General features: G+C 37.4%; 2 protein-coding genes across 6 annotated transcripts in view; both read right to left on the reverse strand.

Annotated features, from left to right (window-relative positions):
• Positions 1–6,380: 6,380 nt before the first annotated feature.
• LOC112988725 (protein FAM151B-like) lies at positions 6,381–22,806 on the reverse strand. 4 transcript variants are annotated; one of them, XM_064501367.1, is made up of 6 exons: positions 22,671–22,806; positions 21,071–21,196; positions 18,949–19,114; positions 13,234–13,451; positions 11,360–11,495; positions 6,381–10,545 (listed from the first exon to the last, which is right to left on the reverse strand). In XM_064501367.1, exons 2-6 carry the CDS (start codon positions 21,087–21,089, stop codon positions 10,392–10,394), a joined length of 693 nt encoding a protein of 230 aa, XP_064357437.1. In that variant the 5' UTR covers positions 21,090–21,196; positions 22,671–22,806; the 3' UTR covers positions 6,381–10,391. The 4 variants fall into 4 exon arrangements, with proteins under 4 accessions (XP_064357437.1, XP_064357436.1, XP_064357438.1 ...); XM_064501366.1 differs by lacking the exon at positions 22,671–22,806 and adding an exon at positions 21,606–21,674; XM_064501368.1 differs by lacking the exon at positions 21,071–21,196 and having other exon boundaries at positions 22,671–22,800.
• Positions 22,456–24,646, reverse strand: part of LOC135324657 (zinc finger FYVE domain-containing protein 16-like) — a 32,626-nt gene continuing 30,435 nt past the window's right edge. For both annotated transcript variants that reach the window (XM_064501347.1, XM_064501346.1), the window contains exon 19: positions 22,456–24,357. In XM_064501347.1, coding sequence (XP_064357417.1) covers positions 24,196–24,357 — 162 coding nt within the window. In that variant the 3' untranslated portion in view covers positions 22,456–24,195. The remainder of the gene's footprint in view (positions 24,358–24,646) is intronic.

The following is a 24,646-nucleotide window of genomic DNA, read 5'->3' on the forward strand; positions in this document are numbered from 1 at the left end:
ACAAGAAGTGTTGTTATGTTAACAAAAGCTAAGTTTGCACAGTTACATAACCAAAAATAAGAAAGTTCTGAAAACAGAGTTAGGTACATTTTAACAGCTATTAACTACCAGGGGAAGGATGGTGAGGCTCACGGAACATTTGGTTCCATCCAAGTTCTAGATGAAGGACTGCCTTTTATTTCAGTAGATGTTGGATTAGCATCCACATATACCAGGTAGAAACAAGAAAGATTACAGTGAAATTTTTTATGGCAGAGAAATTATGTTAAACAACAGAAGGCAATATTATTAACTAAATGCAAGTTATTCCATATAAACACTACATAAACTATATTTTTCATGTGTTTTCATGGTATTTTAAATGGAAACTGCAATTTTCTATTCCTCTCATAATGAGGTTAAATATCTGAAGTTAAAAATACATCTTTAAGGAATATGAATTCTTGTTTGGACAATATCAACTAAAGACTAGCTAGTCTAACTGGTTTATTTCTGAATGTATAAAACCAGATTTCCCCTGCCTTGATTTTACAATTAATTACATATATGGGATTGCTGCTTCCTCAATAGAAACACTAATTATTTACAAAAAGCTCAGATCACAGGGGAAAATGGCAAATGTCTCACTGGAGAAGTGAAATTCTTCTGAGGTATTGGAAGTATTTTGTACTTAATTTTGACAAAGAAGTAATGTGAAAAGTTGATGCTAATGTTTACCATTACATCAATGTTACAAGTGACCTTCGGAGGAAAAAAATCAGCTTTGTTCTCTTGTTACGTTGCTTAATTTTTTCCCCCAGTGAGGGAGTATGGAAATAGACACATCCTCTTATTTATCACTTAGGAAATGCTGAGTCACTACCAAAGGTACCTGCTCATAAGTGTTTCTCAGGCTGTGTACAGGAAAATTGGAATAGTTAATTAGATTTAATCCAATATAGCTAAATTAGTACAAACCCTTATGTGCAAGTGATACTCTTCCAGTAAAGCAGTAGGTTATTTTGGTTCTGGGAGATATACTTCTTTTGTCTTTGAAGTCTTAATCCTACTTGTTCTCCAGTTATTCATAAGGATTTTTTAAGCAAAGAATGGGAAGCAAGACCTGAATCTAGTGTTACATTTCCCCAAAAACTGGAAAGGTTTAAAAACAACAAAAGGCCTCTCAGGTGTTCTTTATACATCTTGATAAAGAAAACATCACAAGCTGAAATTTTTCCTTGCTAGTTTTCCTTTTAAGAGCCATGGTTTCCCACCTTGAGAGAACAGTCTGGCCTAGGTCTCTGTTAATTCATGTATTCCTGTTAAAACTGTGAGAAGTTACTAATTTATAAAACGTTTTTTCAGGCAGGTTGCTGTCCAGGTGGTCAGCTATGATCTCAACTATCATTCATATTAGAATACTACTTAGAATAAGCTGCTGTTTTTATTAGCTGCATGATGACAACACTATAGCTGTCAAACAGTCTCACTCACTGTAGGCGAGACCTCAGGATGGAGTAAAGTACCAGTGCTTCAGTGACTACAGCTGAACTAAATTAGAATCTGATCCAGCAAACACTTGTGCATATGCTTAAATTTAAGGATGTGAATTACTCCTATTCAAATCACTTGGATCACTAATGCGATCAAAATTAAACATAGCCGTGTTTGAAACAATGGCAATGTTGCCTTGAGTCAGTGAATTCTTTGTCAAATTCAGTGATGCCAACTGTACTAGTTTTGAAACTGATTTACAAAACTGAGTACAAATGCCTGTATCAACAGCAATATGTGGTTTAAAAATATCCCAAATGGATTGCCTGGTGGCCTGGGTACAAGCAAACACATTTTATATATTTTGATATAGCCATATATAATCATGCATTTTAGAAGAAAGCAAGATATTTATACTTGATGATAGATTTATCCTAGGAAGCAGTATTTCTTGGAACAAAACTACTTAGGGAGCTGTGGTGAATAAGGAGTGAAAGAGCTGAGGAGCAACACTATCTGAAATGTCTACTATATGGCTAAGGAGATGAACAGAGATATACCAGATAGCAGGAGAGGAGTTAGACACTACCTGAGGCTAACTCTGCTACCCATACATCAAGACAGATGTTGATAAACTGGAAATGCTATAGGAATTGCTGTGAGAATTAGAAACCAAATTTTATAGTGAAAAATTAGTGAAGCTCATCCACTCACCAAAGAGTAATTTCATAAATCTTTACACAGTCCTATTTTTAACTATTTAAAATGGAAGTAACATTTCAAGGTAAGTTACCTCTTTCAGTAAAATACACCACTTCAGAGATTTTTGATTTTGAATCTATCTGATAGATTTTTGCAGATCATATAAGAGTTTAAAAAGGTGAAAATATTTTATCTTTGGTGTTTATTTTCTCTGCAAAATGTTGTGGAACCATACAATAAAATTATTTTGCTAGACAAATAGTGGTAGCCTCACAAAAAAAGTGATCATCTAAAAACAGGCACTCAACTACTATATTTGATATTTTGGTTTAAGTAGTATAATAGTCACTGCATAAAAATGCTGTACAGAAGCACTGTTTAAGGATACATACTGTGTTCAAAGTATAGTTTGCAAAATATCCTTCCCTGCACTTTTTTTGTTTGTTTATGCTATAAGGTGAGAGAGGCATTTGAAGGCATTATTTTTTCTTTTTACAGTTATGAAAAAGAATGTAGCACTTGCAAAAGAATATTAGCATAAACTGATGTAGCTACAAAAGAAAACTATTAAACTAAAACAGTCATTAAATAAATGTCTTTTTTTCTCATCAATCTTTGATGAGACCTTTATCATTCTGCATCTGTTAAGCAGTACAGCTGATTATTTTTCCAACCAAAACCAGGTATTTATGTTCAAGGGGATTCTTACATTAGTAAACCATTACTCCATCAGTTCACTATTCTGTTCATGTAACAAGAGCATGGCTTCCTACAGAAAAGTTAATTTTAGTCACAAATAACCATCCTACAAAAACATACACACTGTAAGCATGAGGGGGACAAACTTTCTTAACCTTCAAGTTGAAACAACCCAGCGTGAGAGGGAAGAATGCCTTTTGCACAATACTTCCCAAACAAGCACTTTCTTCTTAAAGATTTACAGGCTCTCCAAAACCTTCAGAGAGATTAGTTTTGATATGGATACATCTTAAGAAAACTGAGGTTTTCTTTGCAGGGTGAAAGAGATAAAATGCCAGTTTTTATGACTAATTACTCAAATAAAATATCCAGCTAATAATCCTTTTGAAAAGATAATAGGTCTTGTACTCTTTTACATGAGTTAACCATGTTTTAAAACATGATTATTCCACAAAATTCCTGTTCTTCAGAGAAGGATGCCCATCATCTGATACAGGTGTCTCCTTGGCAGCTGATGTTTATTGTTGGTTTAAAGAAAGCACAGATCTCTTAGGAATGTCCTTGGTTTTAACATTTCATGTATTTAAAAATGCAATTTTTATGCAAATGCAAAAAGATAAGCATGCCTCTTTGTACAGAATCAGCAAGAGAACCTGAGCACTTTGATTAGGGACCCAGTCACTCTGCTGATACAAGCAGTTAAGTTACTTTGTGCACATCCTTTGAGTTAACAAATTCCTTGTAAATATCTCTTCAAACTCAACAAAGTTTGCAATAACTGAACTACAGGCATTACAGAAGAATTAGTTAACACTAATTTTGCATCCATATAAATTCTCTACAGTAGTATCTACTATGTAGCTGGTGAAACGTGTCATTGGATCATGAAAAAATGTAGGCCAAGGAACTTCTTGCTCAAAGCAAGGCTTACTTCAAAGCTCAATCCTATTGCTCATCTGCTCACCTGGAGTACTAGACACAACACAACATTCAGTCAGTGAGTACTGTAACGAACAGAAACTGAGGATAAATTTAGACAGTTTTTAATTCACCTAAACTGGGATTTGGAAAGACAAGGTGTTAACACTTCAACGCTTAAGGAATTACCACAGGATTCTGAACATCTACATGAAGTCAAAACCACTATTTAAAAATTAAACCGTAAAGACGGCATCTCCTGTAATGCAGGTCTCTGTCTAGCATCACATTTTACCTCTAATATTAATTCAGAGGTTGTGTCCCAGGCAGGAAAAAAGTGAATTTATGTCCAGCTGGCATTAAGCACTGCCTAAAAAAATGCTAAGATCCTAAGTGAAGACACTAAAAAATGTCGTGTACAGTCCAGGTTATTCACAAATTTCTGAAATCCAGGTACAGATACATGCTGATGGAATGTAATCAGCTCTTCTATTCCTTTCCCAAAGTTATTAGCTAGCAATTTTGAACATATTTACAAGCTGCCACAGATGGCATGAGTTATAACCTTCCCTCTGAAAAGTTAGCCCATTTTTAAATATACACTTGATCTGTATATACATTTTAAAAACACAATAGCTAGAACATCTTTTTAAAACACATTTTAGTTCTGCTTAGACAGATTCCCATTGAGGTTACAAATTTCCATATATGCAACTTTTTATGTTAGAGCAGTGACAGGAAAGCATTGGCTTTAAGGACAGAAGAATCACTGAAAATTTAAAGGGAACAAAGCCAGAATATAAGGACATTAAAAAAGAAATCATTGACCCCAAAATTCAGATTTTCAAAATTCAGAAGATGACAGAGTACAGTACTTTGCATTTTACTGCAAGCACAATAAAAATAATTCTTTATCATGGGTTTTAATGAATAAGCTCTGCTATGGCAGTCTAAGATGGTGTTATCCCCAGCCATCTATCACACCCTTCTGCCAGAAGTTACTGCTGCTGTATAGCAAAGTTGGCAGGAGGGAACACACGGACCTTCTACCCTAGTGCATGCAATTCTGGCACCTGAAATGGAGAAACTGCAGTGTGAAGTGAGTATCTTCTTCAAAGGTGGTCCCTAAAAGGGTACTACAATAATGCAATAATTACAGTAGTCTACAGTAAAAAGACAACTCAGAAATAATAGCAGCTAGAAGAACATAGTACCATCTTACCCCACTTAAAGACATGACAAAATTCATCTGTTAAAGCCCTAGGAGGGAAGCAGCAATCTAAAGACTGACAGAAGACCCTGACTTGGATTTTATGTAGCAGCCCTTGCTTTTGGTTATCAGTCAGTCAAAGATTTGTAGGTAAAACTCGTACTAAATGTAACAAGTTAATATATAGAGGATATGTCAAGGATCAGGGAATTATATTGCATAAGCAGGATATTCCTGCAACAAAAAATTAACAAACTAAAGTGAGGAAAAAAAGTCTACGGACTTCAAAAAAAAACCAAAAAATAGCAATAATAATAGCTTTTAAATTAAAATTTCAATACTTACTAAAAACATTTCGTATTATGGTAGAAAAAAATTCTAACTAACATGGAGCTTAGAAAAAGATGTTTCTTCAACAAAAAAAAACGTGTCCAAGCACTTGTCTTTTTGTTATATTAATAGCTTTACTGACCCTTCTGAAAAGAAAAGCTCTCTGAAAATTGAAGAGATTTTAAATAAATTGATAGAATTCTTTAAAGAACATTGAAATTTAAGGAAGTCTTTTCCTCAATATCAGATATGCTGTTGGATGCAATTCATATTACTCTAATAGGCTCTCCCCAGAGCCTATTCCTTCTTTCAAAAACAAAAGAAAACAAAAACCAGACCAAACATTTTGAATTCCATAATACTGTCTTTTCAATCACGAATGACAGAAATTCCTGAAGGTAGGTTTTAGAAGTGAAGGTTTATGAAAATCTGATTCTGCACAAGGGGAACTGAGAGGTCCAAATACAGCTTCCTGGGGCTGGTGCACAACCACTACTGACATGAAAAAGATAACATGCACCATGTGCTGGAATCAAATTCTTTAGACTCCAAACACAGTCCAATAAAAATCACAAGCGAATGCTGTACAGTGCTTGGGCTCGATAACACGAAATAGGATTTAATGGAAATTTAAGTGCAGAAATATATCTGTAGTAGCATTAGCAAAGGGCCTGATCACAGATAGCTGGATGATAAATAAAACAGAAGGTTTAAATTTAGTATGAAGAAAAAGACTGTTCTTTACACTCGGAGAAAACCAGAACAGAAAAATTATTCAGATAAATGCTGAAGATGAAGATGGGGAGAACTATTTTTTGAAAAAATGTCTTTGGGAGCATTTTCTTAGATTCCACAGCAAACTTAAATAATACAAATCTCAAAACATTAGCTTCTGTTTTGCTTTCATCATAATACTTGCATCTCACTGCAGGTTATTATTCAGTATTTATGCAAGACTAATGATGTCAACTTTCTTCTGCAACTTGTTATATTATCTACAGAGTAAGTTCCATCAAATTCACATAAAAATACAAAGATTGAATGATACTTACAGTAAATCAGAAATATTTTATTAATCTATTAACTTGCCTGGATGTCCTTTTGCAGTTTGAATGCCACTGTTAAGCACTCTATGAATGATGCATAGTTCCACTAAAGTCAACCAAATTTGTCCACAAAGTCTGAAAAATCTGTCTGCAAGTCTAAAAATCTGGCTGAAAGTATGCCAGACACGAAACTTCTGGCATACTTTCTGGCTGAAAGTATGCCAGAAACCAGACATGAAACAACACCGTTAAAGAAAATGATTCCACAAAGAGGACACAAAACTTACGACGCCTAAACAAAGCGTTAAGTACAAGGACACAAGATAAAAAAGACAGCAATGGCTAGACCAACATAGGACTGTCGTAGATACCCATTTCCAACAGAATAAATAACCGGCTTCCATCTCCCCTTTATTATTTCATTGCCAGCCCCCAGGTTAATACATCTGATTTTACAAGGAAAGCATTTATATCAAGACTTGCATGAAAACAGAGAAACAAATTCAATCATATTCAGCTATGTGCAAGTCAGACCAAATACTAAACAAAACAAACCACTTCACAGGAAACTTAATATAATTACTTACTTTTACACAGGTAAAATACAGATACATACAGAAATTCAGATACAGAGGATAATTCATGTAGAATAATCAAACGTCATAAAGTTAAACACTTCTGTCACTGCAAGAATGCTTCACAGAATTTATTGCTAGCATTTTGTCTAACCCAGTTACATGGGTTGTTATCTTACTAATTTTTCTGGTAATCCAGATCATGTCTTTTTTCAATTTTATCTGAATATCCCTGTTTATTCATATCCACAGGTACTAGTCTATGGTGTTTCCTCCAGGATGTCTGCACCCTTGAAAATACTTTTGGTAATTACTGATAGTGTTTCCTACTTAATAATATAATCATAGTTTTTAACAATTCCCAATCCCTCAGATGAGAATTGCTAAGCGGGGAAAGGGTTTCTAAATCGTAGAAAAGCCTGCCAGTGTGGAAGCAAAAAGTCCTAACAAACTTTAAGATGAAATCTGTTAAATCAATACACCTAAGTGCATCCAACAGCAAGGAGCATAACCTGATCTAGGAGTCCATTCTGGTCCTAAACCCTCATATAAATTGTGTAACAAAAGGATAAGGAGATACTCTTGTCTTTATATCTACTAAAATGAAATGTATGGCTAGAGAGTTGCTGTTTCTGAATAGTCAGTCCTATCTTGAAAAGAAATCTAGACTAAGCCTAGAACTAGTTAAGTGTTCAGAAAGCATAATGCGAGAACTCAATACTATTTAATGACACCTTGCATTCAATAAATGAATACTGCTACAGTGATGTCTCCTAAGGCTGTTTCTTTTATGTCCTTCAAAAGCAAATTCTGTTATTCATACACCTGCCTAATTAATTTTGGCTAACGCAGCTATGTTGCTTTTGGTTCCAAAAGCTGGCTCCTGTCCCCTAAATGTTTCTTGTTCCATAGTATATTCCAGAGAATAAAAACTCTGAGCTATACTATTTCCTACTAGTTTATTGTATGCTATAGATTCAGGGCCATGTCTGTAACTTTGGTTTAAGTGGGCCTCAGTCAGTCATGTGTCCTGTTCTCCCCAAAGAGGATTTAAGTGAAAAGGTCATTATCCAGAAAAGAACACTGCATGATCAGATCTGCTAGTACACCTGCTCATTCAATAGCTTCTGAACCTGGTTTAGTCAAAGCGACCTGGGTTAGAAAGGGCTCTCCTATTTAAAGCATTTAAAATACTTTACATAGTTAGGATAGGTTAGAAAATACTTAGTCTTTTTCCCATGCTCTAGCAAGGTGTGCATACAGAGATAATAGAAACAGATACTTCAGAGAAAAGTGAGGTTAAATCCTTTCAAGTCAAGTCTTGTTGTCACACTGAACTAAGAAATACATCACTTCTTCCAATTCATTAAGAAGAATTACACTGCCAAACTTGACCTTTTGAGTGTTACTGCCATTCACATTGACTGACTGTGCAAATTAAATGAGGTCCTCTGTTTAACTATTCCAGGTACAATGAGATACCTTCTTCCTTGTTTGGAAAAATATTTCCTGGTTTTATCCAACTACATTGTAACTGAATACATGACAAAAATGATGAAAGCCCTATCCCTCATGTAAGTAACAACCATGAACCTTGAATTTTAATGACTGCATGAAATCACGGTATTTCAAGATTTAGGATTAATGAATATAACTTAACTTTTCTGACAGAGTTATATTAATACTAAAAATAAAAAGCTGTAAGAACAAAAAGATTTTTTAATTAATTTTGTAGTACTAAGAACCCTGCTCAGGGTTGTGCAAAACATCAAAGATAACAAAATTCCTGTTGCAAAGCGTTTACAGTCCAAATATTAAATATTTAAAACACTGGAAATCCTAGAAGATTTTGCTTTGGAAGAGTTGGTCTCTGCCTCCCCACCCTCTCAGCCCTTTGCAGTTTCACATGTGACAGCCTTATGAAAGAAGCTGGATAAAATTGGTAAGCCTTACAGAAGACAAAGGAAACTAAGAATGTTATCATTCAGAATTTGAATTCAGCCTGTATCGTTAACTCTTAAGATTTTACTCATCAGAACAATCTAAAGTGTGATGAAGCTATTTACTGAGAATCAAAGAATGTAACAGATTATTACAAGCTATATTTGGCATATAATGCATATTAAAAAGAATCAGATTTGATCTGTGTAGGTATAATCAGAATTTAGATAAACTGAAAATCTAAGATTTTTCCTAAGATGTGAGAGGAGCGGAAAGAGGAGGGCAAGAAGGCGCCAGTAGAATGCCTCTTCACAGAATCAGCCTTCATCTAGAAATAAAAATCTCTACTGTCATTGTGAATAAAAAAAAATCACAATGTTAGGCAGAAGACAACAGTACATAGCTTGTGTTTTAATCTGCAGAGATTTCAATGTCAGTATACATTTTAAGAGATAGAAACGCAACAGAGGAAAGAATGATTCAAATAAAATGGGTAGGTCTTTTCCTGCAGATAATAAATAGGGTTGCAATGAATTAATTTTTCTCAAAGAAAGTTCAGCTTTTCAAAAGTTCCTGAAATAGTATTACAACAGTTAAAAACATGTACAACCCAAGAAAATACAGAAAATAATGCTGTAAACACTAATTATTGTACAGCTATTTCATTTGTACAGCCTCTGGCTTTTAGAAAGACTTCAGCAGAACATTCCACATAATTCCTGTTATAGTTACATTTAGTTGAAAGAACAATCAACACTTCTCTGTCTTAAAAGCTCTTAATGGTGGGAAGCCATAGTCTGAAATGCACAATTGCACAATGGTAACAACTGCACAGAACTAATTTAGTTCTCATTCTGTATAAATAACCAATCTTTCTCCCCTGAATGCGTATCATCATGGATCTCACTGTGAACACCTAGCAAACACAATCTTCTCTTGATAAGGAGTGAGAACTTTATCAGTTATGATAGCACTAAAAATGGAGTATATCAAGAGGAACTACAAAGTAACTCCTTCAGGAAGAGCATTGTTCTGTACTTACTACAGTCTTCTTTCTGTTTGTCCTTCTGCACAAATGGTAAAAATAAAGTCTTTGGTAGAGACCTAGTGTCCCACAGACCTTGGCTTACACAAAAGCAGCTGGTAGCAAATTACCTTGGTTCACAGGTATCATTTGGAGGCACTCTCCTCTTTATATACTTGCAACATCTTGCAACATGCAAGAATATTTAGGGAACATGGGTTGTCTTTACTATATGCTACTGGATGAAAGAGAGGGAACATGTGTATGATGAGGAAATAACAATTCTGACCTATTACAGAAGGCATTATATATCTATTTGGAAAGCCTTTACATAAAGTGTTATAAAAAACCCTTCATTATTCATGGATATTATCTATACAATTATTTGGGAAAGAAAATGCACTTCCATGAACAAGAAACCTTCACATTAAAGAAGTTAAGTATTATAAAGTCAGAGTTTGCTGGCATCATATTTAATATTCTATTCCTATGGCTTTTTTGAATTCAGAGTTTTGCGGTTCTAAGATATCATAATAAACCCGACTTTTATCAAAGTTCTCTCGTATATGAAGCAAATCTTCTACAGAATACTCATCTTGCTTTCCTGTCCAAACAGTGAGGCTGTATCTATATAAAAAAAGAAAAAAAGAAAAAAGAATTTAAATTGGTACACTATTATCTTATTTTAAGGCATATAAGACAGAAAGACATGGCACTAATAAGTTTCTGTCTTGTGCTTTGACTGGGCACCTTGAGCGGTGCTTGAGGAACAACTATTAAAGTTTAGATAACCAGAATAGATGATAAAGATGAGTAAATTGCAAGATGTGTGAAGGTTTTATTCTCATTCTTTTCTATATATAAATATAATTTTCCTATGAAATTATTATGGGCTTCTAAGAACCATTTTAAAATAGAAACTAAGTCATTTTGTAAACCACAGAAGGTATTCAAGTACCTAAGCAAAATTCACCAGTTTCACAGCAAACTCATTAACTTCCAATTCAAAAATCACATCTTTGATGTTTTTAAGTTGCATTATTACATGAAATATAAACACTAAGTATATAAAAATGTAAGTATTTAAGTTGAATTAATTCCAAATGCAACAAACTACTTGGTCTATTTGACTATACTAGTCTTATGAAGTGTTTGCAATGGAACTGGATTACAAACCTATACAAGATTCAATACCTATGAAGTAATTTTAAAACAGCCTTTTGGAATTTTAATTATTTTACAGAAATGAATAGCCCCCGCTTCTGTACACAAAAACAATTCAAAAGCTAAAGGAATTAAGGAACTCAAGAAATAAACTAAAAAGGAAAAATATTTTCAACATAATTGGGATGAGTGTGTACACATAAATGTGCTGTATTTCATATTAACAAATATGTGCATTTATAATAAAACTGCTAAAAATACCCGCCCTCAAACTTACCTATCTGATTGTTGTAATAACCAGCATAGCTCAGATACCGACTGCCGTACTAACGCTGCTCTCACAGGGTAAGTTACAGGCTGAGAAAGTGTATTGCATATTTGAGCCATTTCTTTCACCATCATCCAGTCATAGCCTACAATAAAGACTATTTGATTAAAAACAAATCTTTGCAAATACGATTTCTATCAAAAAAAATACACAATGTTTTGTAGAAGAGTCACGTTTTAAGACAAAACATAAGCAAACGCGAGTGTTGTGAATCAGATAACTCTAAAAGTGATATTGCCAAATGATTATAAACAAAAACCATCATTGTTCCAGGGAAAAAAAGCAATGCTAACAAGAAAAGCAAAACTTATTTTGAAAATCCTTATTTCCAGTAACTAAAGCATTATTTTCAATACAGCTATACAGTGTGTTTTTTTCAATTGTCCAGGTAATTATATTGTTGCTTGCGCTCTAAAAAAAGAGTTGACTTCAATACAGGCTACTTTTAACTTGACAGTGGACCTTTAAAAACAAAAACACTTCGGAAAAAAAAGGATTTCAGAATAAATGCAATAAAAGACAAAATTATACAAAAATGAAGCAGGTAAAATATTTTCTACTTAAAAAATGCTAAAAGCAAGCAATCTAAAACACTTTATAAGTGTCAGTTTTTAAGATTTTTACAAGCACTAGAACTAGTTGAAATTACATTTAACTGCTCTCTTATTTCTACTGGCTACAAAAATCTTAACTTCAATAATGACAGTTAATCATTTTTTCTGTATTAATCATATGCAACAGAGTGACTGAACAGACTAAAAAGCACCAAATCTTAAAAAAGGTTTGGCTGGGTAAACACCAACTTGTAGTTATAATCTGTCAAATTTTCCTGCATCTTACGGTATAGCCTTAATTAGCATTAACATAAGCTGAAATTTAGAATCAAAATAAAATTACCAACTCTATTAAAATGATTATTTGGTAGAGTATTTCCAATGCATACTTCTAGTAACTTTTTACTGTACTCAAAATGCTTTGGAGAAAGTATTATATCGTTTAGTAAAATTATTGTATACCATATAATAAAATCATGATTAACACAATACTAAATCTTGCTAATGACTAGTTACCAATTTGGAAAGGTGTCCAATTTTGTTGCTGTAGTCACAGATAATTTCAATGGGGACTATGCTAATGCACACAAACGCATGTGTGCTGGGCTCCCTAAACCCCTAATACAGCAACCATGAGAATTATGAGAGGGAGTCTGTGAAAGAGATTCTAAAATAGTGATTACAAGTTCAGGATCTAAATTCTAGTTAAGGATTAACAGTAAGAAACTGCAAATAGATTTTCAAAACTGATATTTTAAAAAATTACTAACAGATCAATACATTGGAAATTTAGAGGAAAAAATTTTCAGTAGAAATGAAATGTTAAAAAGTGTTGATGCACAATTTGATTTTAGTCATCTAATGCAAAAGCACTTTGATAGGTTTTAAATTACCAGCTAATATGCTATTTTTCTTCAGGAAATGTGCCAGAATTCCAATCGACAAACCAAACCTGCTGTAAATCAGGGAGCAGCCCTACCTGGAACAGGGCCCAAGCAATTTGGCCCAATAATTTCCTCAATACGTGAGAATGAGTTAAGCAACAAAAATATCCAATCTTTATATAGTTCTGTCACATTTCAATTAAACACTGAACTAACTGCTACATAACACACATTATCAAATATCCACCAATAAAGAAAATAATTCTTTTATAATCACTATTATTTTCAAACTGACAAAATGCATACAATTTATTTTGAATCAATTTTGAAAGGAATTTGAACAAAATTGGCCATACAGCATAAGTATTATATTTTCCATCTTTACCGTTATTGTGTTTTCCAGGGTGCCAGCCAGTTGACCATCCCAGTGATAAGGTTACATCTGGGAAAAATGAAGTGACAGTGTCAAGGAATCCTTTTGCATCCACCACAGCATCATTTCCATTAGGTCCTGGTAGGATATCTGCATTGATCCAAACAGGTCGTCTCAAACGCAGCTTCACATGTTCAAGAAGCTCCAAAGAAGGCCGCACAGCTTCTAGACTGTACCAAAAACACACGGTTGGTAAGATGCGTTTCCCAGATTAAGAACAGAAAATGCATAGTACGCATACAGATGAATACGCTGAAGAAACTGTCCCAGGAAGCCAGAGAGCATTTGGGCAAATGCTGAGGACCCTTTCTACCACAAGCTGACTATAACTGCTGGGTAAAGTAAGGCGTAAGCCTCACGTTTCCCTGCTGCCCAGTACGAGCTGCTCCATGGCACTGGACAGTACTGGGTTAACCTTCCTGCTGAGTCACTTCAGCGCAGCCTGTTTGGGGCACAAAAAAGGTTCTTTCCTTTCCTTGACCCTTTCTGTTCAGAAAGGTGGCATTTGCCGGACTGCCCCTCCGACCCGAGCACAAGCACCCCGCTCAGGGAAACGCTGGCTCTGTTTTCAGGAGCTGCGTCTCAGAAAACACATGCAAGAAGAGACTACACACAATCCTGAGCATTACCACTACAGACCTCTGGAACAGCTTTGATTTCAAACGTGCTTACGCTGGTTGCTACCAACTACGAGATGCAAGAGACAAAAATTAAATCAGCTACTAGACTGATGCATACATTATACTCGGAAGGGCCTGTGTATGTCCAAGAACAAGGACTTTTCATATTTGGAAAATGCTGTTGAGATACTGCAACATAAAGCTCTTATTGATGAATACATTTGCATTTACAGAGAATTGTATCTCATGGCTCTTCTAATTTGTGACCTTTTAAGAGTTGGATTTTTTTTTAACTAGAAAGCTTGGGATAGATTCTAATAAAGGAAGCCACAATAGGATCTGACTAATATTATGGCTTAGATTCAGCCACTGAACAGAAGAGATCCTGAAGTCACATACACTGTCATGAATTTAAATATGTTTCTTCTGTTTACATATGCCCCTGAAGTTTATATACTATCCAAAGCATAAAAATAATAGCTTGAGCTAACATTAATGGCTTAAGTATTTTTCACGTTGTCTGCAGCCAGAACAGCTCAATTTTTCCCTGAATTAATACAAAATTTACAAAGTCAAAGCCAGTGGGATACCTTATTTTTCTTTTTTACTACAAAGTATCTGATAAGGCGAAGAGAAAAAAGCCCCAAGTAGCTTCTCCTGAAACAAACAAAAAACCCCTCGACGATGGCAATGTTCTTACCGAACAGCATTTGGAAAACGCACTTATATTGCCTACTCCATATTAAAATGATTCTGGCATTTTTTTAAATGAGACTCTGAAGTCCTCTTACAGAATACATTCATTTTTGTATGTAAAGCCAGACAACATGAAATGTGATTAGGGGGTCAGTCAAGCAGATAAGAGTTGAAGTACACAAAAGATTTCTTTTTAAGCATTGTTGGCCTAATCTTTAATATTTCACCAATGGTATTCAAAGAAATACTATCCAAAAGAACATCAAATACTGTGTTACTCATTTGAATATATCTGCACTGTGTGCTTGTAATTTTTAAATGTTTTTATATGATTAGACTCATATAATGCAATATTATTTTAAAAGCTTTTCTAAGTCATTGCACATGGCAGGAAACTCCTTATGGAAAAATAAGAAGTAGCTGTTCTTAAATGACTTTAAACAATAATTAAAAAGAAAAAAAAATCTACTTCTCCTTTCCCTTCCCCATCCAGGCAGACATCTACAGATTTGGTAACAATAAAAGGATTTAGCCTGTCCACATTTCTTGTACTTTCGCACAACTTTAATGTGAAAATTGTAATTATATTATGAAGGACAAAAGGCACAAATCACATTTTACAATTCTACCAATTTTTGCATTTCTGTAGCACGTTGAGGTCTTGATCAAGCTCTTTTTAACATGGGGGTGGATTTTCCATCTGTTCCAGAAACAGACATTGTACATGCATATGCAGACAAAACTAAAGTTGGGAATTGCAGAGGTGTATATCTGAAAATCACAGCTCACATTGAACCCCATTTCAAACTTTTCAAAGCAATTTCATGGGATTTTCAGGTGTATTTTCCATTAGCACTTATGAAACTGCATGGTTAAAATTCCAACTGAACCTACAAAATTTAAATAAAAAATTTAGGCCAAAAAAACAGAATCTACTTCAACATACATACACTTCAGCATACAAAAAGCAATAAACTTCCTTTCTGTATTAGAATCCATACCGAAAAAATCTGACACCACAGGACAATGATGTGGCATGCGATCAGATATTCAAGGGATTACACTTAATTCTTGAATAGACACACTCCAAAGTATTTGTTACTAGCGGAGCTGACCAGGAAATAGAAATCCTTTCTTTAAAAAACAAATGTTCTGGGGAAATAAAAATTTATGCTGGTATTGGCTGATGTTTCTAAATTAGTAAGTCCTGGAACAGGATTTTGTTTTTCATCAGAAGCTTTCCTGGAAGGCCCTGACATTTTCATTGCCCTCCCATGGGAGAGAACAACACTGAGAAACCTCGGTGACCACGGCAGAGACCTGCACGCAGCCGGGCAGAGGAGACCCAGGGCGCTCAGCTCCCCTTGCAGCCTGGAAGCAACTCTCCAGTTTCCCAGCTCTAAAGTTGTCTTCTCCAATTTCTTTGTGCAGGCAGAAAAGAAAACTGACACAAGTTTTCCAGATAGGCACTATCATTTCAGTTTTCTCAACAGAAAAACTTTGCTCAGGGCCAATTATATTTCCCATAAAAAATTTCTGTTTTGAAAACAAGGGGAAGAGTTTCGACAGAAAACTTCTAAGCATATCTATTGATTATTAATCCTTGTGTGGGTCCTAGCAAGGAGCTCACTTTCTACCAGATGGAAGGATGCGGGCAAGACCCTTCACTGCAAGATGTGAGAACACAAGGAAACCCTAATCCAGAAAGCAGTTTGTGGAAAAGTTTTCTAGATGTATCCTGACTAGAACTGCATTGCTACTGATGGTAACTGTTGAATTATCAAACAGAAATCTGTTCATATAACTCTTAAAGCCAGCTTTATGGAAAGCTGCTGTGTTGTAATGGCTATTTTACTCTGCAGATGTGTAACTTCTCTGAAGAAGTCATCTACCCGAAATTCAGATTAGCTAAATCTTGGACCCAGAGGTAGAATTCAGTCTTAGTTCTTATAAAAGACTAAGCTGGGGAAAAGAAATAAACTAATCTGCAGTAACACAGATTAATCATGACAGAACACCAAATTAACTGTTAATCTTTTTTACTTTTTTGGTAACTCAGAGTATGAGAGAAACCAGCAGGAAGGCATTAAATATTGACAGTACTGCCAGGAAAGAGTGTGACAGCATGCTTCCCCCCCAACTCCCAACCTGATGTGCTCTTCCCCCGCTAACCTGACCTTTCTGTAAACAGCACATAGCCAAGGGCTAATTAAGCATGTGCCCACCCCAATACGGCTGCTATGCAAATATGACTACGAGTCAACCATCTTACCCCATAAACAGGAGGCAGCCCAGAGCCCGTTGAGCTCTCCTGCGTGGCAGCGAGCTGCATGGCAGAATCTCCCCGTGAGCAGGGACACCTCTCAATGCTACTCCTCGAGGTCAAGAGATTTCTTACCTGTGACAGATCCTCGGTAAGCGACTACTAGTAGGCTGAAACTTTGCAAATTTTGCTAAATTGCACCTCTGATTGTGCACATAATCCTTCAGACATAAACTGTTGACCAAGTCTGGGATTAAGATTGCATCCAGCTGCCCCAACCCCTCTGAGAAGGAGTCTGGAAAGCAAGGGGGTCTACTCTGAACCTCATGACTCAACAGGACGGTGTCCTTGACAATTTCATCTGACCCTGTCCTCCATGCAGTAAATAACCGAGTGTACTTTGCCATCGAATCTTGTTAAGCCACTGTTTTATCCGCCATTGAACTTTGTTAAATCACTGTCTTATCTCAATAAAACATATTGCTACTTCTTATGAGTGAAGTGCATCATTCATCCACAACAGAGTCAGTCATCAAACCTGAGGTTTTGCTTTTTCTAGAGCAAAAATGTCCAAAAAGCTGTTGAAACGTGTAACAGTTTCCTTAAGTTACTTTATTACTGAGAACTGAGTTTTTAAGTGACCACGTGAAAACTCTGCTAGCTTATCGGACAGAGAATTTTCCAGGCTTGGTAAATGAGCAACACCAATGTACTGTAATGAAAGATGATCTTGTTCCAAAGATTTCTTCATGGAGTGGAGAAAATACTGCTCCTCCTATTAGTTGTCATGCAGCATAGCACTGGTATCATTTATCAACAGTTAAATAATATAGTCTTGAGAAAACGGAGAATGATCTTACATGCAAATTCATGTCCACAAGCTCCACAACGTTTATATGTAGCATGGTTTTCTGTGCTGATCACAGACCAAGTGCCCCCAGTATCAGGGTTGATAGTTCTACCTGAAATTGTAGATATTTTCAGGGAGCTGAGCCGAATGTAAGTAAGTATCTTGAGAGCTAGAAACCATTCTTAGTCCCTTACTAGCCTTCCTACATTCAAATGGAGCTAAATTAATTTGAAATTTTCACTGGGACATGACTGTCCAAACTAAGGGCCCTTAAATTTATCTTTTTGTTTTCTGCAGCTCATCAAATAGGAAGCTGTAAGTCAAACTGTAGCTTACCCATGCCCACCTACAGTTGAATCAGCCAGCTCCCTACTTCCATGATATAACAAAAGCAGAAGACTGCATGAATATTTCTGTCACAAATTGTCCATGCCTTGTATTTCCATTCTGGACACTGCTCAACTCCACTTATGGGGGGGGGGCGTGGGAGGGGGAAACCTACAAAGTAGATCCACTTGCTATTATATAAGCTTTCAAACTGTTCCTGACTGAGAAAGCTATTTCTACTAAATTTAAGACTCCTTCTCCTTAAAAGGGAGGCACTGGTGCATCTCACTGAGAGAAACATTAAGAAATGTTCAATACATGCAAATAATCTATTTTTTTTCCAATCTCAATTTCAGGAACTGCTGAACTAGTTTGGTCAAACTGCTTAAACAATTCAGCCTGCGATACACTTGGCCTGACAAAAAGAGTTTAAATAGTTACTGCTGGGCAAAGTCATAGGCAAAATTGAACAAAACACTGAATGGAAAGCATGAGATAATAGAAATATGTGTAATTAAAATTAACTCCTCCTATAATAGTTAACAATCACTATATAGCAATTCAGTAACTAGTTCATTGAATATGAAATCATTATTTGTAGTTCAAAACAACTTAAAGCTTTAGAACCAACAGCTTCACTTCATCCCTTAAAGTATGGTTCAAAAATACTCCTCTGGTGAAAAATAATTCACCCAATAATTCATACTGCTTAAAATTAAACATTTATTCTCATAATGTATTCAATGACACTGATTATATTTCACTGTATGCTCTGTTCAGTAAAGCACGTTATATTAAATTGCACATTAAAAAAAACCTTTGCTCTACTGTCACCAACAGATAATTAGCACAACCAGTAAAATAGTTAATTAGCAAGAATGTAAAGTACATACAAATTTTTTTTTATATACCTCTTAAAATCCAGCTTGATGCCTTTGTTTGTCTTCACAATCTCTTTTAGCCATTCCTGCAATGTGTTGTCACTATCTGTTTCAGGTGGATGAACCATGATAGGGTCACGATTTCCTCCCTTGTCATCACGAAGAAGAATATCTGCTTCTACCATGTGAACAGCACCTGTTATTTAAAAAATAAATACTCTAACACAAGCAAATCCAAGAGTTCCAGTGTCTGCTTCAGAATCACAATTACAAGGAAAGTCTTTCTGCATTGGACTGTGCACACTTACTCCACAAAGATCACATACGAAGTACGCACTGCTGTTTGTGAAGCACCAGAGAAAGCATTTCTTCAGATATATCAGTCACTAAACTCTTTAGAAATCTACAAACAAGTGAAAACTGATTTTTAAAGATGCATTTGTCAAAGTAATCACAGTAGTTTTTTAGAGGTACAGCAAAATGAAAATCCAAAATGCTAATCCACTCTTCTTATGCTAAATTTCAACTTTTTCTTCTTAATATAAGATTCTAAAGCTTTTAGAGAAAAGGTCATCAGAAAACGTTAACACTGGCAAAGATTGTATTTTTCCCCTGTCTCATTCTCAAAATTGACCAACCCAACCCACCTGGGCCAAAACTTAAAAAAGGACGTCAGCCAGACAGTTACAAAGTTCTGCCATGAAAATGTTAACTGAAACACAAGAAAAATGAGGGAAACTTTAGGAATGCTGTAAGTTCTTGAAAACAGCTTCCTATAATGAGAAGTATCTGACAGCCTGGGCAGTGCTATGAGCTTTGCAGAGAATTCAAACATATACAGTTACTTTGACTAAAATCCAATAAAAGATAATAATTATACTATCAGTAGAAAACAAGTTACGTAAGTTACAATCCTCCCAATATTCACATACATTAAATTAACATCCACTGAAATAAACTGCTCACTATTAACTTGAAGTACTCTAATTATCACGAATCAGGAAGGAAGGGGGAAGCCATAATAAAATTATGCTGTAGAATCCAAGAAACGTTACCCAGTATGTTCCAATATCTCAAACCATCTTTAAAAAAGCTAAAAGAAGATTTAGCCATATAAGACCAAAAACATTTGGAATCCTTAACTGTTTTGAGAAGATGGACCAGGCTTTGCAGTATAGCCCTGACAAACACCTGACAGGCAGAGCAAGCAGCTCTGCAGAGAGCTACTATAGAAGCAACCATCTTCTGGGGAAAAGCACTTCAGCTGCTGCTCTACAGGGAACCTCACGAGCAAAACCAGCATGAGGAGTTACCGCACCTTCTTCACTGGCATGTTTGCTCCACAGCACACTGCCCTTTCAGCAGTATCAACACTGAACTGCATCCAGCAGATGGATGGATGGAGTTTTAATCAGATCACTCCCATTTTCCAGTTTTCTGGAGTGGATCTGCGAAGGGAAGTGCCGGCACCACTGAAGGGCCAACATACCATGTGAACAAACAGGTAAGAACAGGAACAATGTGATCATTGCCGCCAAGGAACGGGCGTATCAGGGAACTACAATCTAAGCTTGGCATGATCATGCTAAGAAAATAGTTTTACCTGTAGCAGTTTTTGTATTCCTTACTATTTTGGTGGAGACAAAAGACAATGACATTTTGTGTCCTTATCTAAATATACAGGTTGAATGACATTCCAGATAAGCTGAGCTCAAATGCATTAAGTCAGAACTCCTTAGCCATTGCTCTTGAGGGCTGGCAGGTGACGAGGATCGCTGTTAATCTGAAGGTCTAACCTAAAAGACAGCCTCCAAGCCTGGCCGCCTGTTGTCCTTTTCAAACTGAACCGGTCGGTCTAATAAAAGGCATCGCCCCCATCTCCCAGCCTCGTCCTGCCCACCTTCGTGATGAGAGACGCCGCATTGACGCCGGAGCCCTCGAGGGCTCGCGCAGGCAACAACGGCAAGCGCTGCACAAGGGAGCTGGCTCTTCTCTCCCTGCCAGCCCACCCTGGCTTTTAACCTCGAGCTGGGGAAGGATGTGTCCCTGCTATGCACCCTGCCTCAGGAAAGGCTCACGAAACACGGGAAAAGGCTGTTTTCACTAAAGCAGGCACAACAGCAGACCTAGTTTCCCGTGTATTCACACTTACTTTTTATGGCCTCTTCCATTTGGGATTTTTTGTTCGCTGCGTGATACCACGTGATTTCCGCCCCATCTCTTGTTTTAATGCGGTTTGACCTCAGAAAATAATCCAGTATATTTTCAGCCCAAGCTCCTGTGGGGGAAGGCAAGACGCTCCCTAAACATCCCCAAGTGTCGGGGCAGGGCTGCCTCGCGCCACCCCGCCGCACCAGGCGGGCCCCAGCCGCCAGGGCCGAGCCAGGCCGGCCGCGCAGGCCGGGAGCCGGGCCCGCCCGGGGGCTGCCGCCCGCCGCGCTCCCGCCGCTCGTGCTCGGGGCAGCCGGCCGAGGCGGGCGCTTTGGGGCGCGCCGCAGCCCCCTCCTGCGGCAGCGCCGCGGCTCTCCGGCCCTGCGCGAGCCCCGCCGAGGCCCCCCGCGGCGGGCGGCAGCCGGGAGACGAACCCGCCCGCGGCGCCGGCTCCAGGCCCCAGCGAGCAGCGGGCCGGACCGCCCCGCGCCGCGCCGCGGCCGGCTCAGCGGGCAGCGCGGCCGCGGAGCCCTTACCCTGCGCCCCTGCCGCCATCGCCTCGCCGGCGCTCGCCCCGCCCCCCGGCCGCCATGTCGGGCGGGGCCCCACCCCGCCGCCGCCAGGGCCTGGCCCACCCGCAGCCCCCTCGGGAGAGCTGAATGTCCCCCAGGCCCCCGGGAAGGGCTGCACCGATCACCGCGGCCAGTGAAGGGTTTTGCTTTTTTAGCGGTTTCACCGCAAACAGCGGGCGCCGGGAGAGCCCTCACCGCAGGGGGCTCGCCGCACGAGGAACGCTTTTAGCATAGCAGGTACCCAGGGCAGAGGTAACAAGTACGGCACAGACGCTGGTCCCAGGCTGCCTAGCAGCCCTCCTAGGAGCTGCAGTAAGGAAGAATTAAGAGCAGTCTATAGTCCTGTAGGAGCTCTGGGTACCAGAGGCTGGGGTTGGCAGGCACAGGCTCTCCCTGCACACAGGTCACGTACCAGCCAGCAGCAACAGCCCCCACTGACCTCTCACTTCAGCAAGCTCCCTGTCTTTTTTATCAAGTTATGAGGCCACATATGCAATCAGCTGTAGATTCAAATCCTGAAAGTACCTACACGTGCATGCCCATCTAAACAAGACCACCTCTATTTCCTTTATCGATGTCCATCACACCTTACTACACCTGAGACTTTTACACATTTGAAACAGTTGCTGCCTCCAAATACAAATTCTACTATTAAATATTCCATAGAAATGAACTGTCAAGAAATGGATCCCATTACCAAGCACCACCCTCCCCAACAGATCAACACACAGAAGAATCCAAAAAAGAGCTACAGAAACAAAACAAACCCAAGAAACATCCACCAAAAAAGCTTTTTTAAAGAGAAGACCTAAAATAACAAACATTCTAGTCAATTTTATTTGTTAGTGATAATTATTTAAAGTGAGTTAAACCATGGTAAGTGGTAAGAGTCAACTGTTCCTTTAGTTACCGCTAAGAAACACAGGTAAAGCTAGTTTGCACCTATGGTATTGGATATCTGTGGTAACACAAAAGAGAGCCACCCCAACCTGGTTACATATCTGGTACAAATACACTTAACAGTGATACCTCTTAACTACTGTTCACCCTTTCAGTGTTGTTTGCTTGACTGTCTTCTTATGAACTGTTTTCAAGCAACTCCATTTTGTTCATAGTGCATACATATGGTGTGGTCTTCAGTTTTTCTCCAGGACTACAGTTTCTCTGAAAGAGTTGTATTAATTAGCTCAGATGCATCCTCAGTTTCCTCCAGCCTAAGATCTTGAAGCCTGAACCCTTCTAACGCTGGTGTCCCAAAGCACAGATAACAGCAGAGTTGATTAGATTAAGTTACAAATTTTGTTTTCAATACAAAATGTGTCCCCTGTGAGAACAAGAAGGCATCAAAGTTTTAATAGTCTCTCATTATAAAACTGTACCAGCATTTTTACTCAAAACAATACAGAGCTTGGATATATTTTTGTTTTGGTTCTGTTCTTGGTAAACAGTTAAGTGACAGTTATCAAACCCTGATTATGGTTCACTGAACCTCTGTACAAATCACGTGCATTGCAAGTACATAAATAGATCTTAATGACCGAATATCAAAAATACAAGAACCTCAGGTATACTAAAACAGTCTGTTCATGAAAATTCACACTTAATACATCTATTCTCCCTGAAAATAAAGGTGGCTGCTAAGAGCTGTCAAAAAGTAGCACAAGGGAGCAGAAAAGATATTACGGGATGCTTATCTGACTTATTGCTACATGTAGATTACTTCTAGGGTAACCGGGCTTCTTAATTATCCTTGGAAGGTCAAATTGTATCAGGACTTTTGAACACAGTAAAGGAAGAAATACCAGTATTTATAAAAATAGCATCATTTAAGTTAGATAAATCCTTATAAATACAAGAATGAAATCAGTTATTCTATAAAAAAATTAGAAGCATATGTTCCTGAAGCACCAGCATAATATCCAAATATTAAGTCAGGACTTCTCCAGCTACAGAGACTTCATAAACATACCTGCAAAGTTTTCTCCTCTTGCTTATCATACACAAGGTGTCAGATGGTGTGCACCTATAATCTGTACTGACACATGATGTTTCCAGTCAACTACTGAAGATCTATTTGAATCTCTGGTGGCAAGAAAACAGTTTTGTGCCAGCTAAGTATACTTCACAAGGTTTATCTCATTCACACATGCAAAGCACGTGCTTCAGATGTAGATTAGATCTAACCCTAAGAATTTTTATAACACATGTATTTGAGGTTAAGAGGCAATAGTGCCAATACTATGGCTTAAAGTTACACTACACATAGTAAATGCTACAATTGTGTAAAGAGGTAACAAAACCCACCCTCTTCTGCAATTGTATTAAGTGTAAAGTTTCAGAACTCTAGGAAATACTAAAAACCACAATTCTTTTGTGGTAAAATAACCAGAGAGCCTGGGGTTGGTTGGTTTGTTTTTAAACAAAACCCAGTTTGAAAATCCATTGAAACAAAACTAGTTTTAGTGACATGGATATTTTTAGTGTTTTTAACATTACAACTTTGGTGTTCAGACCTGGCAAATCAGTATATTTTATGTAATATACATCATCCTCATCAAAACAGATGTTCTATAAGGAAAAATATTAACTCCATTTCCAATGGTAAACTTGTAGGATCTGACATCCCACCATGGATCACAGGAATCAGAGCACTGTCCAATTCATTCAGATAGTTCTGTGGAAGAAGCTGACCACCAGACCCTGCCAAGTACTCAACCTAGAAGGAAAAAAAGTTGGTATCAACACTTTTTATATGAACTAGATGACACAGAAGTGCAGTATCTTGGAAAAAAACAGTATTTCACCTAGTACTGAATGACAGGGGCACTGGATGGGTTTCCAAGTCAGTCAGTCACTGTAAGGTTTGCCATTGAGAAATATGCAACATTCCCCTTTGGCTTATAGGACCACACACCCTCTGCATCCCAGACTGCTTCAGACTGGTGTCCAAGAATGATGTTATTACTTCCTAATATCACCGTTACTTATAAGACTAGTTTCAAAAT

This window comes from Dromaius novaehollandiae, chromosome Z (genome assembly GCF_036370855.1).
Source record: "Dromaius novaehollandiae isolate bDroNov1 chromosome Z, bDroNov1.hap1, whole genome shotgun sequence".
In the NCBI taxonomy this organism is placed as follows: domain Eukaryota; kingdom Metazoa; phylum Chordata; class Aves; order Casuariiformes; family Dromaiidae; genus Dromaius; species Dromaius novaehollandiae.

Bases quoted from the DNA above. Each gene is read 5' to 3' on its own strand.
- LOC112988725 (XM_064501366.1), bottom strand. The intron at 13,452-18,948 runs GTATATAAAAAA...TTTTTGGTACAG, and splicing joins ATCAAGCTGGATTTTAAGAG to TCTAGAAGCTGTGCGGCCTT. The intron at 11,496-13,233 runs GTAAAGATGGAA...TCTTTATTGTAG, and splicing joins CCCTGGAAAACACAATAACG to GCTATGACTGGATGATGGTG.